The sequence below is a fragment of the Eubalaena glacialis genome, chromosome 14, assembly GCF_028564815.1.
Source record: "Eubalaena glacialis isolate mEubGla1 chromosome 14, mEubGla1.1.hap2.+ XY, whole genome shotgun sequence".
NCBI classification, from domain to species: domain Eukaryota; kingdom Metazoa; phylum Chordata; class Mammalia; order Artiodactyla; family Balaenidae; genus Eubalaena; species Eubalaena glacialis.
Window position 1 is genome coordinate 8559389 of NC_083729.1, and position 17095 is coordinate 8576483.

Here is a 17095-nt window from a genome sequence, read left to right on the forward strand (position 1 = left end):
CTTGTCAGGTGAAGCAGGTGTTTCCTGCCAAATTCTGAGATTAAAATCAGGAGATTGAAAAGTAACTTGGAATGGGGTGAGTGGAGGACAGGTGTCTCGAAGCTGTTCAGTGGAACTTGCAGCATTTGTTTTGTGTACAGGTTTTGCTCATCTTTGGCTTCTCTTGAGGTCCAGAAGGCACTTTCTTCTCCAGGGCAAACGTTCCCCTCAGGGCCTGCTCGTGTGTCTCCGCGGACACCGTGGCAGGAGGGAGGTGAAGGGTGGCAGGGAGGGGGACTCTGGCTGGCCTGGCTTCTTCACTGACATCAAATTAGCTTCTTCCTTGAGCCTTTTACTTCAGACAGAACTGACGGAAGTGAAACTTGGGAACCGGTGCCCAGCTGGTTTATTCTTGTATTCGGTACCTATTCACCAGCATGTATTTACAAGAGACCCTGGACGAGGGGAAGGTCCAGGAGAGTGTGGTTGCCTTCACGCCCCTCGGCCAGGCAGGCACCGGAGGTGACGTGGGCCCAAGCTGTCACTCAAAGAAACTTTTTAACCAAATAATGGTTCATCTTCCTGAAATGAGTTTTGGTTAAGGCAGTATTTTCCTTTACCCTCCTTGTAAAAAAATTTTAAAACGGTGGTAAAATGCACATGACATAAAATTTATTCTTTTAACCACTTTTGAGTGAACAGTTCAGTAGACTTAATGTAATACATGCACGTGGTTGTGCATTTACACGGTGGACGGCCACCCTCTAGCTCCAGAACTTTTCTCATTTTGCACAACTGAAGCTCTGTCCCCGTTAGACACGAACTTCCCCTGCCCTGTCCCCACCCGCTGGTAATCACCGTTCTGCCTTCTGTTTCTATGGGTTTATCTGCTCTAGGTACCTCAGATAAGTAGGAGCATACAGTATTTGTCCTTTTGTAGCTGGCTTGTGTCGCTTAGCGTAATGCCCTCAAGGCTCATGCATGTTGTAACATGTGCCAGAATTTCCTTCCTTTTTAAGGCTGAGTAGTATTCCATTGTGTCTATAATACTGCATTCTGTTTATCCATTTATCCATCTGTGGCCGCTTGGGTTGTTCCCAGCTTTTGGCTGTTGGGAGTAATGCAGCTGTGAACACGGGGGTGCAGGTTATCTCTTTGAGACCTAGCTTTCAGTTCTCTCGACTGTATACCCAGAGGTGGCATTGCTAGGTCATGTGGCAGCCCTGTCTTAAGTTTGTCGAGGGGTCGCCACGCCGTCGCTGCACCGTTTTGCAATTCCTCCAACAGTGCAAGTGGGTTCCATTTTCTTTACATCCTCACCAGTGCATGTTTCTTCCTACTTTTTAGGTAGCAGCCATCCAAATAAACGTGAGGTGGTAGTGTTCCCCCTTCTAAAAAATTGTCAGCGCCCAGTTTTGGCAGCCCCAGGGTGTAGATGTTGACAGTTCCTAGGAGCGTGTTGCCAGGTGGGACCCTGACCCTGTCATCTGTTAAGGATTATAGACCAGATTTTCTGCCTCCAAATGGAGATGTCTTCAGATTTGTAGATAAGTTATTCAATAGAGGGGGGAGCTAAAGATATCAAAGCAACTTCTGATAATTTGTGGTCGGAAAAATACACCAGCCAATCCCGTGGCCCCCACAAAGGGAAGATCACAGGGCTGGAAATCAAGGAATCTGAGTCCGGCTCCGTCTCTGCCGTGGGGGGAACTTGGCCTGAGTCACTTACCATTTCTGGGCTTATTTCTTGAAAACGAGGGTGTTGGGGCAACAACTCAGTCCGGATCCTGCCAGCTTCGGAATTCTCAGGTTCTGCACGATAACCTGGAATTTACTCGTTAGGAGGGGGAGGGATGCTTTGGTCTTGAGGACAAGAGCAGAGAGCAACATTTCGTTTAAGTTATTAAAGATGCCCTTTCTGTTGCTAAGGATTGAGGAGTGCAGCCTTTATCTTTGGGACAGTTGGAGCTGGAATTGGACCTTGCAGGTCACCTAGGCCAATGTCCTCATCTTACAGATGAGAAGCTAGGATGCAGAGATGGCAATAGCATCCAGTCATGAGCTTTCTCTTTCTTATGAATGAAAAATACTGGCTGGCGGGGCCTGACGCCTTCTCAGGAGCGGTGCCCCCAGAGCAGTGAGCTGGCGTGGGTTCCGGACCTCAGTGCTGGGGAGGTGGTCCCTGTCATTCGGGGTGAGCAGGGCTCCTATGTGAGGGTGATGAAGTTGGGGGAAGCCGTGGGGGATGGGAGAGGGGGCTCGACAGAACCAAAGCTGAGGTAGGATTCCAGGCCTGTGATCTTGGGCGTTTGCCTCACTGCACGATTGCTTGTCCTTAAGTTTTCCCATCTGAAAGGCCTTATATCTACAGGGTTATTGTGAGAATCACGTGAACATGAGGCCATGCATATGAAAGAAATCATACAAAAATGTTATTTTTACTGCGGGTACCCCTGTTGAGTTAGAAGTTTATCTCTCTTAGTGAGCCCAGTATGTTAAAATCTAGGTTGACCATTGTGGTGATGATTTCTTTTATAAAATGATTCCCTAGAGGGAGTGTCAAGGTTACAAAGAATCCTTTTCTGTATTGTTCAGGAACTGTCCCCCCTCGCCTTTTGCATGAAGTTAGTTAACCTGCGCCACTAAGCAGACTTAGAAGGTGCGTGATCTTCTGTATTCTCGTGCCTGGGCCTTTGTTAGCGGTGGGCGCTGCACAGCTAGGGAGCCAGGTCTTCGCGTCTGAATGTGTCTTCGGAAGGTCTGCCTGCTTCCTCCTCTGAGGGAATCCAGAGGGCGTCGTTTATTAAAGTTGCACAGCGAGCCAGAGGACTTTCTCACGCTCTTTTCTTCGAAGCTTTTGTTCACTGCCTTAGGTCTCTGGCTTGTTCTAAATGAGAATTAAATCAGCAGTTCTTGTTTGCCTGCAGGGCATTTGACCGACCACTTTTGAGCCTCCGTTACCTCGTTTGTGAAGCAGGGATGCTAGTATCACTTCTGCTTGTGTCGTAGGGGGTGAGGTGAGGCTTATAAAAGGTAGTTTTTGGGTTTTTTTTTTTTATAACTTGAAAGGACCAGGCTTGATCCTTGGCCTCCAGGAGAATCTGGCTTCGCCGAGTGACAGGAAAACCACCTGTTCCAGTGTAACAGAGGCTCGTCAGGGCCAGGTGTGCACACGCGCTGTGGCAGCTGCTGGAGCCGTCGTTGGGGACCTGGGGCGGGTGGCGTCCGTGTGGTCCCACGTGCTCCTGAGTGGGTTCCCTGAGGAACTGGGCTGTGTGGGCGAGGGCTGGAAGTCATGCTGCGTGAGCCCTGCGTGCTCAGGTGATACTGGAAGCCTCCAGAGCGTTAAGTGTGCAGAGAGGAGGGCACACGAGAGTCTGGACTCAGCCCCGAAGTATAGGCGTAGCTGGGGCTGGAGAAGGAAGGACCCGGCGGGGGAAGGACCACTGAGCAGAGCCGCGTCCCCGAGGGAGGCCGGGCCAGTCTGAGTGTCCGAGTCACATCAGGGTGGGGGACGGGCAACTGGAGGGCGGGCCAGGCCGGCTGGGCAGCCAGGAGGGGTGGCTCACACCGGGGTGGCCGTCAGAGCCCCAGCCGTGAGGAGGGCCAGGGCTCGGTGCTGGCGGGGCTCCCATTGCCCTGTGCCCCAGCGTCTCCCGGATTGGCGCTCTGCCTCGTTTCTTCCATCACTGCCGCCCTTCAGGCTGGCATCCTTTCTTGTTCGCACCATCACCAGAAGCCACAGGTTGGTCTTCCTGCCTTCAGTGTCTTTTCTTGCCTGCCTTCTCTACATTTTTACCGCAGTGCTCTTTCTCAGTCACACATCGAATCCTGATTTTGTGGTTCCCAAGTCCCCGACGGCTTCAGTTGCTACAAAACACCTTCCGAGTCTCCTGGCCGGTGTCGGCTCTCGTCCTCCCCCTGCGTGTTCTGTGCCGCAGGCGCCACCCCCTCTGTGCCTGTGCGCACACCTGTCTGTCCCCCCTGCGTGTTCTGTGCCGCAGGCGCCACCCCCTCTGTGCCTGTGCGCACACCTGTCTGTCCCCCCTGCGTGTTCTGTGCCGCAGGTGCCACCCCCTCTGTGCCTGTGCGCACACCTGTCTGTCCCCCCTGCGTGTTCTGTGCCGCGGGCGCCACCCCCTCTGTGCCTGTGCGCACACCTGTCTGTCCCCCCTGCGTGTTCTGTGCCGCAGGCGCCACCCCCTCTGTGCCTGTGCGCACACCTGTCTGTCCCCCCTGCGTGTTCTGTGCCGCAGGCGCCACCCCCTCTGTGCCTGTGCGCACACCTGTCTGTCCCCCCTGCGTGTTCTCTGCCGCGGGCGCCACCCCCTCTGTGCCTGTGCGCACACCTGTCTGTCTGCCGCGGCCTGTCCGCCTTCCTCTCCGGGGGGCATCCCAGCCCTGCTCCCCACCCGTCGACTGTCGGCCCCTCTGGGATGGCGCTCCTCTTTGCCTGGACGTAAGTCCCTCAGCGTCTCCTTAAGTCCAAACAGACACAACCACACGGACGTGTATTCTCCTTCTCTCTCCTTCACGAGCCCGAGTCCCTCCGGGGGACGGGGTCTGCGTCTTTTTAACCTGTGTTCCCAGCACCAGGCCCCTCGTGGAGTGTTGGCCCTGCATGTTTGCTGAGTGGACTTCGGTTGATCGGCTGGGCAGACAAACCGAAGCCGAGCACGAGTGTCCCTCGAGATGTGAGAGCATCAGGCGGGCAGAGAAGGACCAGGATGGAAACTGTTCAAAATAAAAGTCACTTATTTTTTCCTTCTCAAGTAAAAATAGCCATTTTTTTCTACTAGCATTATTAAACACCTACCCTTTTTGGCGTGGTGGGGAATATGAAGAGATCTCAAATACAGTCTCTCTTCTCAAGAGTCTTAAGATTTGGTCTGTAAAACCTGCACATGATGACAGAGCAAGAGCCACATGTACCGTGGACTCGGAGAGGAAGAGCCGGTGACGACTGAGATCAGGCCTCCTGGGGTGGCCAGGGTTTGGGGTGGGGAGCGCTGGGTGAGGCCCATTCCAGGGGAGCCAGATGCCCTGAGCTGGGTGTCTTTGAAGTCGGGCATGCGGCATGTGCACGTTCACCTTGACTGGCTTTAGAGCCTGCCCCGAGTTAACCGTTTGTGCGCCTTGCTTGTGTCTCTGTTTCCTAGGCTCAAACCATGAATTACGTCGGGCAGCTGGCAGGCCAGGTGTTTGTCACCGTGAAGGAGCTCTACAAGGGGCTGAACCCTGCCACTCTGTCCGGATGCATTGACATCATCGTGGTCCGCCAGCCCAACGGGAGCCTGCAGTGCTCCCCCTTCCACGTCCGCTTTGGGAAGATGGGGGTCCTGCGTTCCCGAGAGAAGGTGGTACGTGACCTGGGGGACGGGTTCTCTCCTTAGAGAAAAACCCTCGCACTTCTGCGGCCTTACGTATCCGGAGCTCCTCGTGGACCCCGAGTTTTAGCTTTCCGTTGGAAAGGGCTGGTCCCTGAATTGACAGTTACTCAGATTGTTCTGATTTCTATGACTGTGTAAATTTCTCCAAGATTTAGTGGCATAAGCCAACAGTTTATTAAGCTCCGGGGGTTCTGTGGGTCAGGAATTCACACCAAGTGCAGCAGGCTGGCCCGTCTCTGCTCTTTGCCGCCTGGGGCTTCAGCTGAAGACTCAGGGCTGGGGGCTCGGATCCTGTGTAGATGCACTTGCTCACTCGGCTGGTGGCCCTTGGCTGGACTCTTGGCCGAGGCTGTCACCCAGACGCCTCCACGTGGGCTCTCCGTGTGGCCTGGGCTTCCTCACACCATGGCGGCTGGCTGCAAGGGCAAGCATCATCCAAGGGAGGGAGCCGGGCGGACTCTGCCTTCTTTTTCTGGTCTAGCCTCGGAAGCCACGTGGCCTCACTTGTGTTGTGCTCTACTCACTGGGGCAATCACAAGCTTGCATGGACCCAGGATGGTGGTGGTGGTGGGGGAGTAGACTCCGTTTCTTGACCAGAGTGACCAACGGAGGTTTGGAATTGTGAGATATTTTGGGGATGTATGTGACTGAAGCGTATGTAGAGACCTGGTCATTCCCCGTGAGGTTTCCTGTTGTGATGAAGAACATGTGTTTTTCCTTCAGGTTGACATAGAAATCAATGGGGAAGCAGTGGATTTGCACATGAAACTGGGAGATAATGGAGAAGCATTTTTTGTTCAAGAGACTGATAACGATCAGGTAAGGAAGGCTGGGTGGTGAAGCTTACTCCCGCGTTTTGAGCGTTGAGCAGCGCTCATCTGGGAGCGTGTGTGGAGAGGTGATACTGGTGCCGGCTGTGTGGGTGACGGCAGAGGAGAAAAGTGGCTGTTTACCTGTCCTGGGGATTTGAGCCACAGGGTGAGTGTGTGCTATGCCTACCCAAGACTGAGCAGTCCCAGCCTGCTGCGTTTGCTCCCGGTTTCCAGGGAGACAGAGGAGTTGAATGACCCTGGCCTGAAACCATCAGTCCCAGCCTGCTGCGTTTGCTCCCTGTTTCCAGGGAGACAGAGGAGTTGAATGACCCTGGCCTGAAACCATCATCCAAAGCATACAGGTTATACTCGTGTGTCAAATCTCAGACGGCTGAAATGTTCTAATTTTTGTTTAGTGAGTGACCAAATCACATTAATTTTTTATTATGAAAAAATGTTTAACAGCTCTATTGAGATATAATTCTCACACCATGTGCTTTAGCCATCTCACGTGTACTGTTCTGTGGTTTTTAGTGTTTTCACGGATACGTGCAAGTCATCCCCGCAGTCAATTTTAGAACAACTTCATTGCCTCAGAAATAGACTCTGTACCCTTAAGCTACACCTCCCCTATCCCTAAAGCCCTAACTCCCCACCACCCTGGGCCCTAAGCAACCACTAATCAAACTTTCTGTCTCTATAGATTTCCTTAATCTGAACTTCCATCTGAGTAGAATTACATAGTTTGTGGTCTTTTGTGCCTGACTTCTTTCATGTACCATAATGTTTTCAAGATTCATCCGTGTTCTGGCTGTGTCAGTACTTCATTCCCTTGTATGGCCGAATAATATTCCACTGTATCTGTATACCACATTTCGTTTATCTTTTCATGTGTTGGTGGACACTTGGGTTTGTTTCCACCTTTTGGCTGTTGTGAATAACACTGCGTACAAGTTTTCGTATAGACACATGTTTTCATTTTGGGGGGTGTATACCTGGGAGTGGAATTGCTGGGTCATATGTAACACTGAATTTACCACTGAGGAACTGCCAGACTGTTGTCCAAAGCTGCTGCACCATTTTACATTCCCACCAGCAGTGCACGAGGGTTCCGATTTGTCTATACCCTCATCGATACTTGCTCCTTGACTTTGTGATTCTAGCCATCCTGGTGGGTGTGAGGTGGTATCTCATCATGGTATTGATTTGCATTTCCCTAATGACTAATGATGTTGAGCATTTTTTCTTGTGCTTATTGGCCATTTGTATGTATTCTTTGGAGAAGTGTCTATTCAGATCCTTTGATTGTTTTTTATTGGGTTATTTGTCTTTTTATCCTTGAGTTATAAGAGTTCATTATATATTCTAGATATGAGTTCCTTATCAGATAGATGATTTGTAAATATTTTCTTCCATTGTGTGAGTTGTCTTTTCACTTTCTTGATGTTGTCCTTTGAAACACACAAGTTTTAAATTTTGATGAAGTCCAATTTATCTGTTTTCTCTTTGTGGCTCGTGCTTTTGTTGTCACATCTAAGAATCCTTTGCCGAGTTCCAAGTCATGAAGATTTACCCCCATGTTTTCTTATAAGACAAACCATTTCTTTTTACTCTTTCATTCACTGGGAAAGCCACTTTGAAGGGATCTGATGTAGAGATTCCTCAATAAAAACCACTTGAACTAGTTCCTTTATGAGAAGATAGCCTATATAGAGGAACGGCTCTAAATAGCTCCAGGCTCTAAAATGAATGCCCATAGTTTCAATTTCAGGACAAAACCATCCCAGGCTCTGCTTCCTTTTGGTCTTCCCAAAGGTGCTATGGTCTCTCCCAGCCTCAGCCTTACCGCTCAGATGTGGATTTTATACGTGTAGCACATTGTCTGATGCTCTCTAAGCCACTTTATTTATTTATTTATTTATTTTTGGGCCATGCCGCGGCCTGCGGGATTTAGTTCCCTGACCAGGGATCGAACCTGAGCCCCCTGCAGTGGAAGTGCGGAGTCTTAACCACTGGACCGCCAGGGAAGTCCCTCTCTAAGCTACTTTAAACTATCAGCAGCATGCTTGTTAATCCCCTCTCTTTTGTATATATTCTTTACTTCTTTTTTTTCCCTAGATTTTCTTTCAAACTAGTTTATTTAGGGGTTCCATTGTCTCTCCTCAGTACATTTTATGTATTTCTCATGTGCTTCTTCACTCATTAGTTCACCTAGTTCCGGGTGTCATCTTGATCGGCCAACCATCTTCGTAACAAGATCTATTGACAAGTCCTGGATTTTCTGATAGAGCTTCATTAATTTCATTTACTTCTCCTGATAGAGGAGAATAGAGTTCACGAGCAGCTTTCACATTTTCCAAAGCATCAAACTCCTCTTGTTTGTTCAGTTCTGTTGCAACTTCAGGCAGATTACAGTAAACAACATCTCCCAAAGCTTCCTATGTAAAACTGCTGATTCCCACTGTTCCAATACCGTTTTCTGTTGTTATCCATTCATGTTTGTCTGTGAATTTTTGCATATGTGTCAGGCTGTATGTACAATAGTTACATTGTTCCATTTTATCTAACAATGCTGTAAGGTCGGGATTATCATTTCCATTTTTCTGATGAGGGAAACAGACTCAGAAGTTAAGTGACTCTGCCCAAGATCACATAGCTCATCAGAGATGGAACCCTATTTTTTACTACTTGTTACCAGGTTTCTGATAAGAAATGAGTCATTTGATAATAAAATGATTGCTATAGTTTTTTAGAAAACTGGTGAATCATTATAAAACAACTATTAAATTGACAGGCGGTAGAGGTTTTTTTTTTTTGGTTGTTGTTATTTTTGTTTTTTTGTAGAGAAGAGGGTCAGTACCTAATCACTTGACAGCCACATACCTAGGTGTGCCCTGGTGCAGGTGGGCACTTGGGGCACGGTGTGGGGACACTGTCAGATGTTTTCTTTAAAAATTATTATTATCCTCTTAATTCAGTGCATGTTAAAAACACACACACACATTCTCTCTTACACACACACACACCCCCACACACACTAGAGTGCAAAACGGAGCCCAGTTCCCAGGGTAATGACTCCAAGCCCATTTTTTCCTCTTTACTCTGGAAATTTCAGACCAAGTTGAATTTTGGTAGCCTGAAATAACTGATAATTACCTCACTTTGTTATAATTACGAAAACGCAGGATTCAGTACAAAATGGCAGTTAGTGACTTGTCGACTTTATGACCACCTGTCAAATTCGGCAGCCGCATCTGCAGATCGCCGTGAGCGCCCCGTGCTCCCCACTGCCCATGGTGCTTGGGCTCCGGAATTAGCACTGGTGGGTCGTCGGCACCACCAGCTCCTTAAACCCCAACTAACAACACTCCTTCTTGGAAATGTGTTCTGTCTTTTAGGAGGTGATCCCCATGCACCTGGCCACCTCCCCGATCCTGTCGGAAGGAGCCTCGAGGATGGAGTCCCAGCTGAAGAGGAACTCCGTAGATTGGATAAGAAGCCTGGACCCCAACACGTCAGCCCAGGTCTTACCTCCCAGCGAGACCCCTTCAAGTGGCTCTTTAGTGAAGAAGCGAAGGAAGAGGAGGAGGAAGTCGCAGCTGGACAGCCTGAAAAGGGACGACAACATGAACACGTCCGAGGATGAAGACATGTTCCCCATAGAGATGAGCTCGGACGAGGAGGCCGAGCTGCTGGACAGCAGTAGGTAAATGTGGGTGAAAGGGAGGGCCTCAGTTAGAACTGGGTGAATTCGTTGTTTAGGATGATCCTTTTTTTTTTTTTTTTAAATTGACGTATAGTTGATTTATAATGTTGCGGTAGTTTCAGGTGTACAGGAGTGAATCAGTTTTTTTAATATATACGTATATATATCTGTTCTTTTTCAGATTCTTTTCCCTTATAAGTTATTACAGAATATTGAATAGAGTTCCCTGTGCTCTACAGTAGGTCCTTGTGGTTTATCTATTTTGTATATAGCAGTGTGTATCTGTTAATCCCAAACTGCTAATTTATCCCTCCCCCCTTTCCCCTTTGGTAACCATAAGTTTGTTTTCTATGTCTGTGGGTCTATTTCTGTTTTGTCCATTTGTATCTTTTTTTTTTTCGATTCCACATATAAGTGATATGGTACGATATTTGTCTTTCTCTGTCTAGCTTACTTCACTTAGTATGATGATCTCTAGGTCCATTCATGTTGCTGCAAGTGGCATTGTTTCATTCTTTTTGATGGCTGAGTAGTATTCCATTATGTATATATACACCACATCTTCTTTATCCATTCATCTACTGATGGACATTTAGGTTGCTTCCATGTCTTGGCTGTTGTGAATAGTGCTGCTATGAACATTGGGGTACAGGTATCTTTTCGAATTGTGGTTTTCTCCATATATTGGCCCAGCAGTGGGATTGCAGTAGGATTATTCTTATAAACTTTTTTTCCCCCAGAATTTCTTACTCTTCTGTTAATGCATTTGAGACTGAATTTTGGAATCCTGCAGGCCCGATTCTAAAGTAGCATAAAGATGGGATGTAGCTTGTGACAGAGAGACGATTGGTAACATCCTTGGTGATAACTCCAGCTTTCCAGATCAGAACCAAGAAACAGGAGCTCAGCGAATGAATACTTCATGCATGAAACCGTTGTTTCAGAACCCGCTTATTCCTATTTGAGCACCACCTATGAGCCCGGCAGTTGGGCTGATGGATAGCTGGAGGCCGATCTGTTATAGACTTAGGGCCACAGGTGAATGTAGAACATGACCGGTTTCTCCACAAGCAAACTTTTCAATTTGGATGAGGCCCAAAGTTGAATGGACACCTGTTATTTTTCTTTGCTTTTAATAGTGTGGTGGAATGCTGTTTCTGGGTATTACTATTTTGGTGAAAAATGCCATTTTAAAAAGCCAAAACATTTGTAAAGAATATTTGATGTTTCATATTTTTATGTAATTCAGTGTAATTTTTGATCATTGTTTTTGTGTCTTGTTAACACAAAAGAAGGGAGAAGGATGGATAACTGAATCATGTTGCTGTACACTTGAAACTAACATAACCTTGTAAATGAGCTATACTTCAATTGAAAAAAAAAAGGGAGAAGGAACATCAGGATTAACCTCCTGCTTTGTTATTTAGAATAGGATTTTTTTTTTTTCCCCTGGCGAAAAATAAAGGCACATTGGCAACGTCGATTTTCCTAACTGTGGCCTCTGATCTGCTGTGGGCTCAGAAGCTGGGTGGTTGGGTTTATTACAGTCGCCTTCCCTGCGTGGCTTTTAGTTCCAGAACTTAGTGTTAGGTATTTCAGATAACATCCAAAAATAGAGACCAGTGGCCTCTGCGTGAGTGAAATAGTGAATCCTATTTCGTTGAGCATGCTATACCTGAAACGAGGTAGATTTGCAGCCATTTCATAATTATAAGACTACGATTGGGGGCTTCCCTGGTGGCGCAGTGGTTGAGAATCTGCCTGCCAGTGCAGGGGACATGGGTTCGAGCCCTGGTCTGGGAAGATCCCACATGCCGCGGAGCAACTAGGCCCATGCGCCACAACTACTGAGCCTGCGCGTCTGGAGCCTGTGCTCCGCAACAAGAGAGGCCGCGATAGAGGCCCGTGCACCGCGATGAAGAGTGGCCCCCGCTTGCCGCAACTAGAGAAAGCCCTCGCACAGTAACGAAGACCCAACACAGCCATAAATAAATAAATAAATTAAAAAAAAAAAAAAGAATGCAAGAGAGCAAAAGTTCACAGTTTAAAAAAAAAAAAAAACTACGATTGGTTGTGACATTTATTTATTCTGCTAGACGAAACATTATCTGTGTACGGCCATACAGGGATTTGGTAGCTCACTCGTGCATGGCAAGAGTTTTATTAACCCTCTGGGTATGGTTTTGGGCCCAATCTACCTCTCAGGCTTTTGCGACATGAAATGTGAAAGACAACTCCGTAGGCCCTACGGTGTAAGTAACAAGCAGTGTGGTCATCGAGCCCATGTCTAAGTCCCAATTCTTGAACAAAATCACTTTACATTTATAATTCAGCCAAAGCATGAGCACACAAAACATTTCTCTGAGTCACTTTTTTCCTGTCCACATTCCTGGAATGTGCCTGGAATATGCCTGGGTAGTTTATTTATTTTATTTTTAAAAATTTTATTTATTTATTTATTTTTGGCTGCATTGGGTCTTCATTGCTACGTGCAGGCTTTCTCTAGTTGTGGCGAGCGGGGGCTACTCTTCGTTGTGGTGCATGGGCTTCTCATGGCGGTGGCTTTTCTTATTGCAGAGCACGGGCTCTAGGTATGTGGGCTTCAGTAGTTGCAGCACGTGGGCTCAGTAGTTATGGCTCGCGGGCTCTAGAGCGCAGGCTCAGTAGTTGTGGCGCGTGGGCTTAGTTGCTCTGCGGCATGCGGGATCTTTCCGGACCAGGGCTCGAACCCGTGTCCCCTGCATTGGCAGGCGGAGTCTTAACCACTGTGCCACCAGGGAAGTCCCGCCGGGGTAGTTTAAAAGGAGATCATGTTAATCTATGAAGTATTAGCGATAATCAAGGAAAAAATGGAAACTTGCCTTTATTATGAATCTTATCACTAATAATTCTTTGACTTTGATTTTTTTTTTTCTTTTTGGTCTGCAGAACTCTTTCTAATGATATACCTCCATTCCAAGGAGATATCCCTAAGGAAAACCTTTCCCCAGTCATGACTTACCCTCAGTCAGCATCTTACCCGAATTCTGACAGAGAGTGGTCACCTAGCACCAGGTGAGTGGCTGGTGTGTGTACGTGTGTGTTCACCTGTCCTGGTCCAGAGGATTCCAAGTCAGTTACAGGAAACATGTTTAATAAAATAGTGAAATCTAAGTAAAAAATGAAACGAATTAGGACTGGAAAAAACACAGTTTAGAGTAGGAGGTACAGATCAGGATTAAAACCAGAGCATGTGCAGATCATAAACTTCTATCTAATAGCAAAATGGAACTACAGATATGGCTCTTAGCTTCCCCAGGAGACACTGAAAGGCCAACCACTTGTTAAGTTACATAAAGCTAATTGTCAACAGGAGCAGACAGGTGACAGAGCCTTTCTGGAACCTGAGCCCTAAAGTGGGATTCAAGAGCAGAGAGGTTGCTTCGGGGGCCCCTGCGGTCATTCGGGGCTGTGAGAATGATGCCTTCTTCCCTTGCTGCGTTTACGAATACTGATTTCCCTGAAATGAACTCTCAAGGGGCCCTAGACTTCCTGTATCAACTTGGAGAACCAGAGCTGCTCGGTGTGTGGGGACGACTCTAAAGCCTTTAAGGCTGCGAAACCCGTGAGGATATGTGAGCCCTTCTGAGCAGTTTTCAGGACTGGGGAGGGGACAGAACTGAAGCGTGCCTTCTCAGCAGGGATACTATCACCCCTGTCGGGACAAAACTTGGTTCTGGGGTGGCAAAAAAATCTTAGATATTATAATAGTGTGTGGCTTCCAAAGGGCCACAGTACATAAGCAGATACATGGTATATCCATGGCATTACAATTTCATGGTGGAGGGAGGGCTGTTGGGAAAAAAAAGGTCCCGGAGGTGTGGCGAGAATGGAAAAGAGGTTGGGAAGCACTGATCTAAGTGACAGTGACATCCTTTGGTTACTCGTCCTCCTAACGTGTTAGGTTTGCTTCTGGTCTAAAGGGGAGGTGTCGGAGCCCCCAAGCCCTGGCACGTGCTGCAGGGCTTCCCACCTGAAGCCAGGCTCACGTAGACACCACTCCCGGTTCCAGTTTGACCCGAGTAATCTCATTAATGAGATGGCATGGTCAGCCCTGTGCGCTGAAGTTGAGGTTGGAGAAAAATGGAGGCGTCACGTGCCTGGTTTCTAGCCAGGACCGTGACAGTGCACGTTCGTCAGCCAGGGTGGGGCTGGGGGCCCGTGGAGTCCCCTCATGGGGGGTCTGTCTGTCCTCAGGCCAGCCCTGTCCAGTAGAAACATAATGCTAGCTCCATATGTGATTTAAAATTTTCTAGTAACCATCCTTAAAAAATGCAAAGAAACTGATGAAATTAATTTTGATGATCTATTTCAATGACCTGGTATATCCAGAATATTTTCATTTCAGGTAATCAGTTTTTTAAAACATTATTGAGCTGTTTCACGTTCTCATTTTCATAAGCCTTTGAGTCGTGTGTCTCATATGTGCAGAACATCTCAGTTTGGACCAGTCACATTTCAAATGCTCAGTACCACATGCAGCCCATGGCTATCATATTGGACAGTGCAGGTGTAAGACCTTTCTAGAACCTCGTACATTCTCTCCCGAGGTCTGTGGAGTTAAACCCTGAGGGAAAAAACACAGTACTTTTAGGAAGAAAATGATGTGGAATATTTAGAAACCACTAATAGGTAGAAAAATCTGTTCAAACACTCTACATTAATTTTAAGCATCTAAAACAAATGTTTTCAACACAATCCTGTATATGTTTCTCTGTCTTTCATGTTTTGCTCTGTGAATCCAGAAGAATGACCATGTCAGATTAAGTGATCTGGCCACTGTTAAATGCAATTACAAATTAGGATAAACAGATACATTTCCATACTTGGGTTTATGTGTTTTCTTTTAAGAGACAGTTACCAGCCCAAATTATCAAGCCTTTTGGAGTAAGTCATTTGATTAGGCACTAAATTCTGACCCAAGAAAAGCGAGCTTTTATGGGCATATGGTTGAAATAGAAAGTGAAATGGGTGTCTTGGCAGTTTCCTGTTTTTGTGGTTCAGAAGATTCTTGTTGATTTCTTAGTGATTTCAACATGTGATCCTCTGCTATTGTTCGATGCCCAAGTACCTTCACTTTCTTAAAGATGTTATCGTGGAGAGTAGTCAAATAATTGATAAGAAATTTTGTTTAATTGAATTGACCTGTGATTTCTCTCTCCTTTAATGTGGATCACGTGGCATCCAGTAGCCTGATAGATTGCAGGAGGCGCCCCCCTCGTGTGGCGGTTGCGGCCGAGGGCGGTCTTTCTAGCTCTTGCCCTCCACAATCTTCCCACTTCCACGCTTCGGAAAGGTAGATGGGTTATCTTCCCACCGTGGATGTCTTTGATAATAAAAACTTTGATCTAACTCTTAGAACTATGTGTTGCCATTAACCAAATTACTTATGTGGAAAATACATGTAGATTCTATGAAGTGAAAATGTAGATTTAACTCTTACCAATCTATTTTACCAACTAACCAAATCACTTATGAAGAAAATACGTATAGATTATTACTTTTCCTTTCATTTTAAGCATTTGTCGATGGTTAGATTTTTTTTTTTTTAAAGTACTAAATTTAACTCTCTGGAAATTAGGGTCAAGCATATAATTCTTTCTAATTTTGTGACGTGCTTTGAAAAATAGAACAATGCATTGAAAATTGGGAATATGATCTCTGTTTTGTGTCTGGGGTTGTTCAACAAATAAGTTTACGAGACTTTTTTAAGATGTTGCTTAAGCATAAGGAGAGTTATTATTATAACTCACTCAATAGCTTATGGACTTTCTGGGACATCCCTGGCGGTCCAGTGGTTAAGACTTCACCTTCCAAGGCAGGGGGTGTGGGTTCAGTCCCTGGTTGGGGAGCTAAGATCCCACACGCTTCACGGCCAGAAAACCAAAACATAAAACAGAAGCAATATTGTGACAAATTCAATAAAGACTTTAAAATGGTCCACATCAAAAAAAAAAAAAATTCCTAAAAAAAAATAGCTTATAGACTTTCTGTGTAATATAATCAGATGTTTCCACAGCATTTGTAGCATAGAATTTTGGAGAACAGCATAGGATGGACTTGAAGGTTTGGGTTCCTAGGTTAGAGTCTTCATCTGAGGCAGAGGCCTTAGATTCCTGCCTCCATTCCCTCAACGTTGCCCACGCTTTGACCTGCCTGCTTTGTAGACTTACAGGGTTTTCTTTAGAAACCTGAACAGAGAAGCTGTGATTAACTTCTACCTGGGAAACTGTTTTTCTTCTTGATTGAAGAACCCAATCTCAGGACGTACTTCACTCACAGGTTACTGTGCAGAAGAAAGGCCATTTTAAAATGAGGGCAACTGAGTTGTGAGCAGTTATAACTGATGTCCCTGATTGGGATTTCAGGAAAAATGCTGAAAACTATTATGGCTAATAAATGCATTAGTTATGAAAATCAATCAGTGACCTTGAAGCTTACTTTTTTGAACAACCCTTATCTTAAAAGTCTAATATTTGGTAATCATATTAGAAATTTTGGAATCATCTTTCTCATCGATCACACTCAGCATTGGGAGTCTTTTTCCTAATTCATCTTCTGTCTGTCTGAATTCTCTCAACAAGCAGCGCAGACTGTGCTCATGTATTTGGGTGCAGCATCCTTCCGAGAGGCTGGTGCGGCCTGGGGGCCAGCGTTTATTGTAGTGGCACAGTGAATGTGAGAGGTGGCACGTCTAGCTTATGGCTCACACAGGGCTGGGTCCTTTGTGAATATGAATTTGCCCACCTGAATGCCTCTGTGGAAACCGTATGGCTTGTAGCTTTTATCACAGCATCAGAATGTTAGGGATTCTGGAGTTGAGCGGGGTGACAGAGAACCGCGTTCAGTGTGGCATTCTTCTAGAGTGGGGTTTGGTAAACCACAGCCCGTGGCCCCAATCTGGCCCACCCTCTGTTTCTGTAAAGTTTTATGGGGCACAGCCAGTTTGTCCATATATTGTCTGTGGCTGCCTCTGCACCACAAGGGCAGAATTGAGTAGTTGCTGCAAAGATCACATAACCCACAAAGCCTGGAATTCTTGCTACCTGGCGTCTTAGAGAAAACGTTTGCCAACACCTGACTCCAGAGCAGGCTCAGTCTAAAGGGCTTGACTTAATTTTGTGCGGTGGGTAAGACAATGTATTTTTCCAAAGAATTTATAACAAAAT

The 17095-nt window shown here is 46.5% G+C and overlaps 1 protein-coding gene across 3 annotated transcripts in view; it reads left to right on the forward strand.

Annotated features, from left to right (window-relative positions):
• LPIN1 (lipin 1) overlaps positions 1–17095 on the forward strand; it is a 70024-nt gene that overhangs the window by 13136 nt on the left and 39793 nt on the right. For 2 of the 3 annotated variants that reach the window (XM_061168825.1, XM_061168826.1), the window contains exons 2-5: positions 5139–5339; positions 6093–6188; positions 9580–9887; positions 12816–12941. In XM_061168825.1, coding sequence (XP_061024808.1) covers positions 5148–5339; positions 6093–6188; positions 9580–9887; positions 12816–12941 — 722 coding nt within the window. In that variant the 5' untranslated portion in view covers positions 5139–5147. Of the gene's footprint in view, positions 1–5138; positions 5340–6092; positions 6189–9579; positions 9888–12815; positions 12942–15114; positions 15223–17095 lie in introns of all 3 variants that reach the window. The other variant, XM_061168824.1, reaches the window with a different exon arrangement.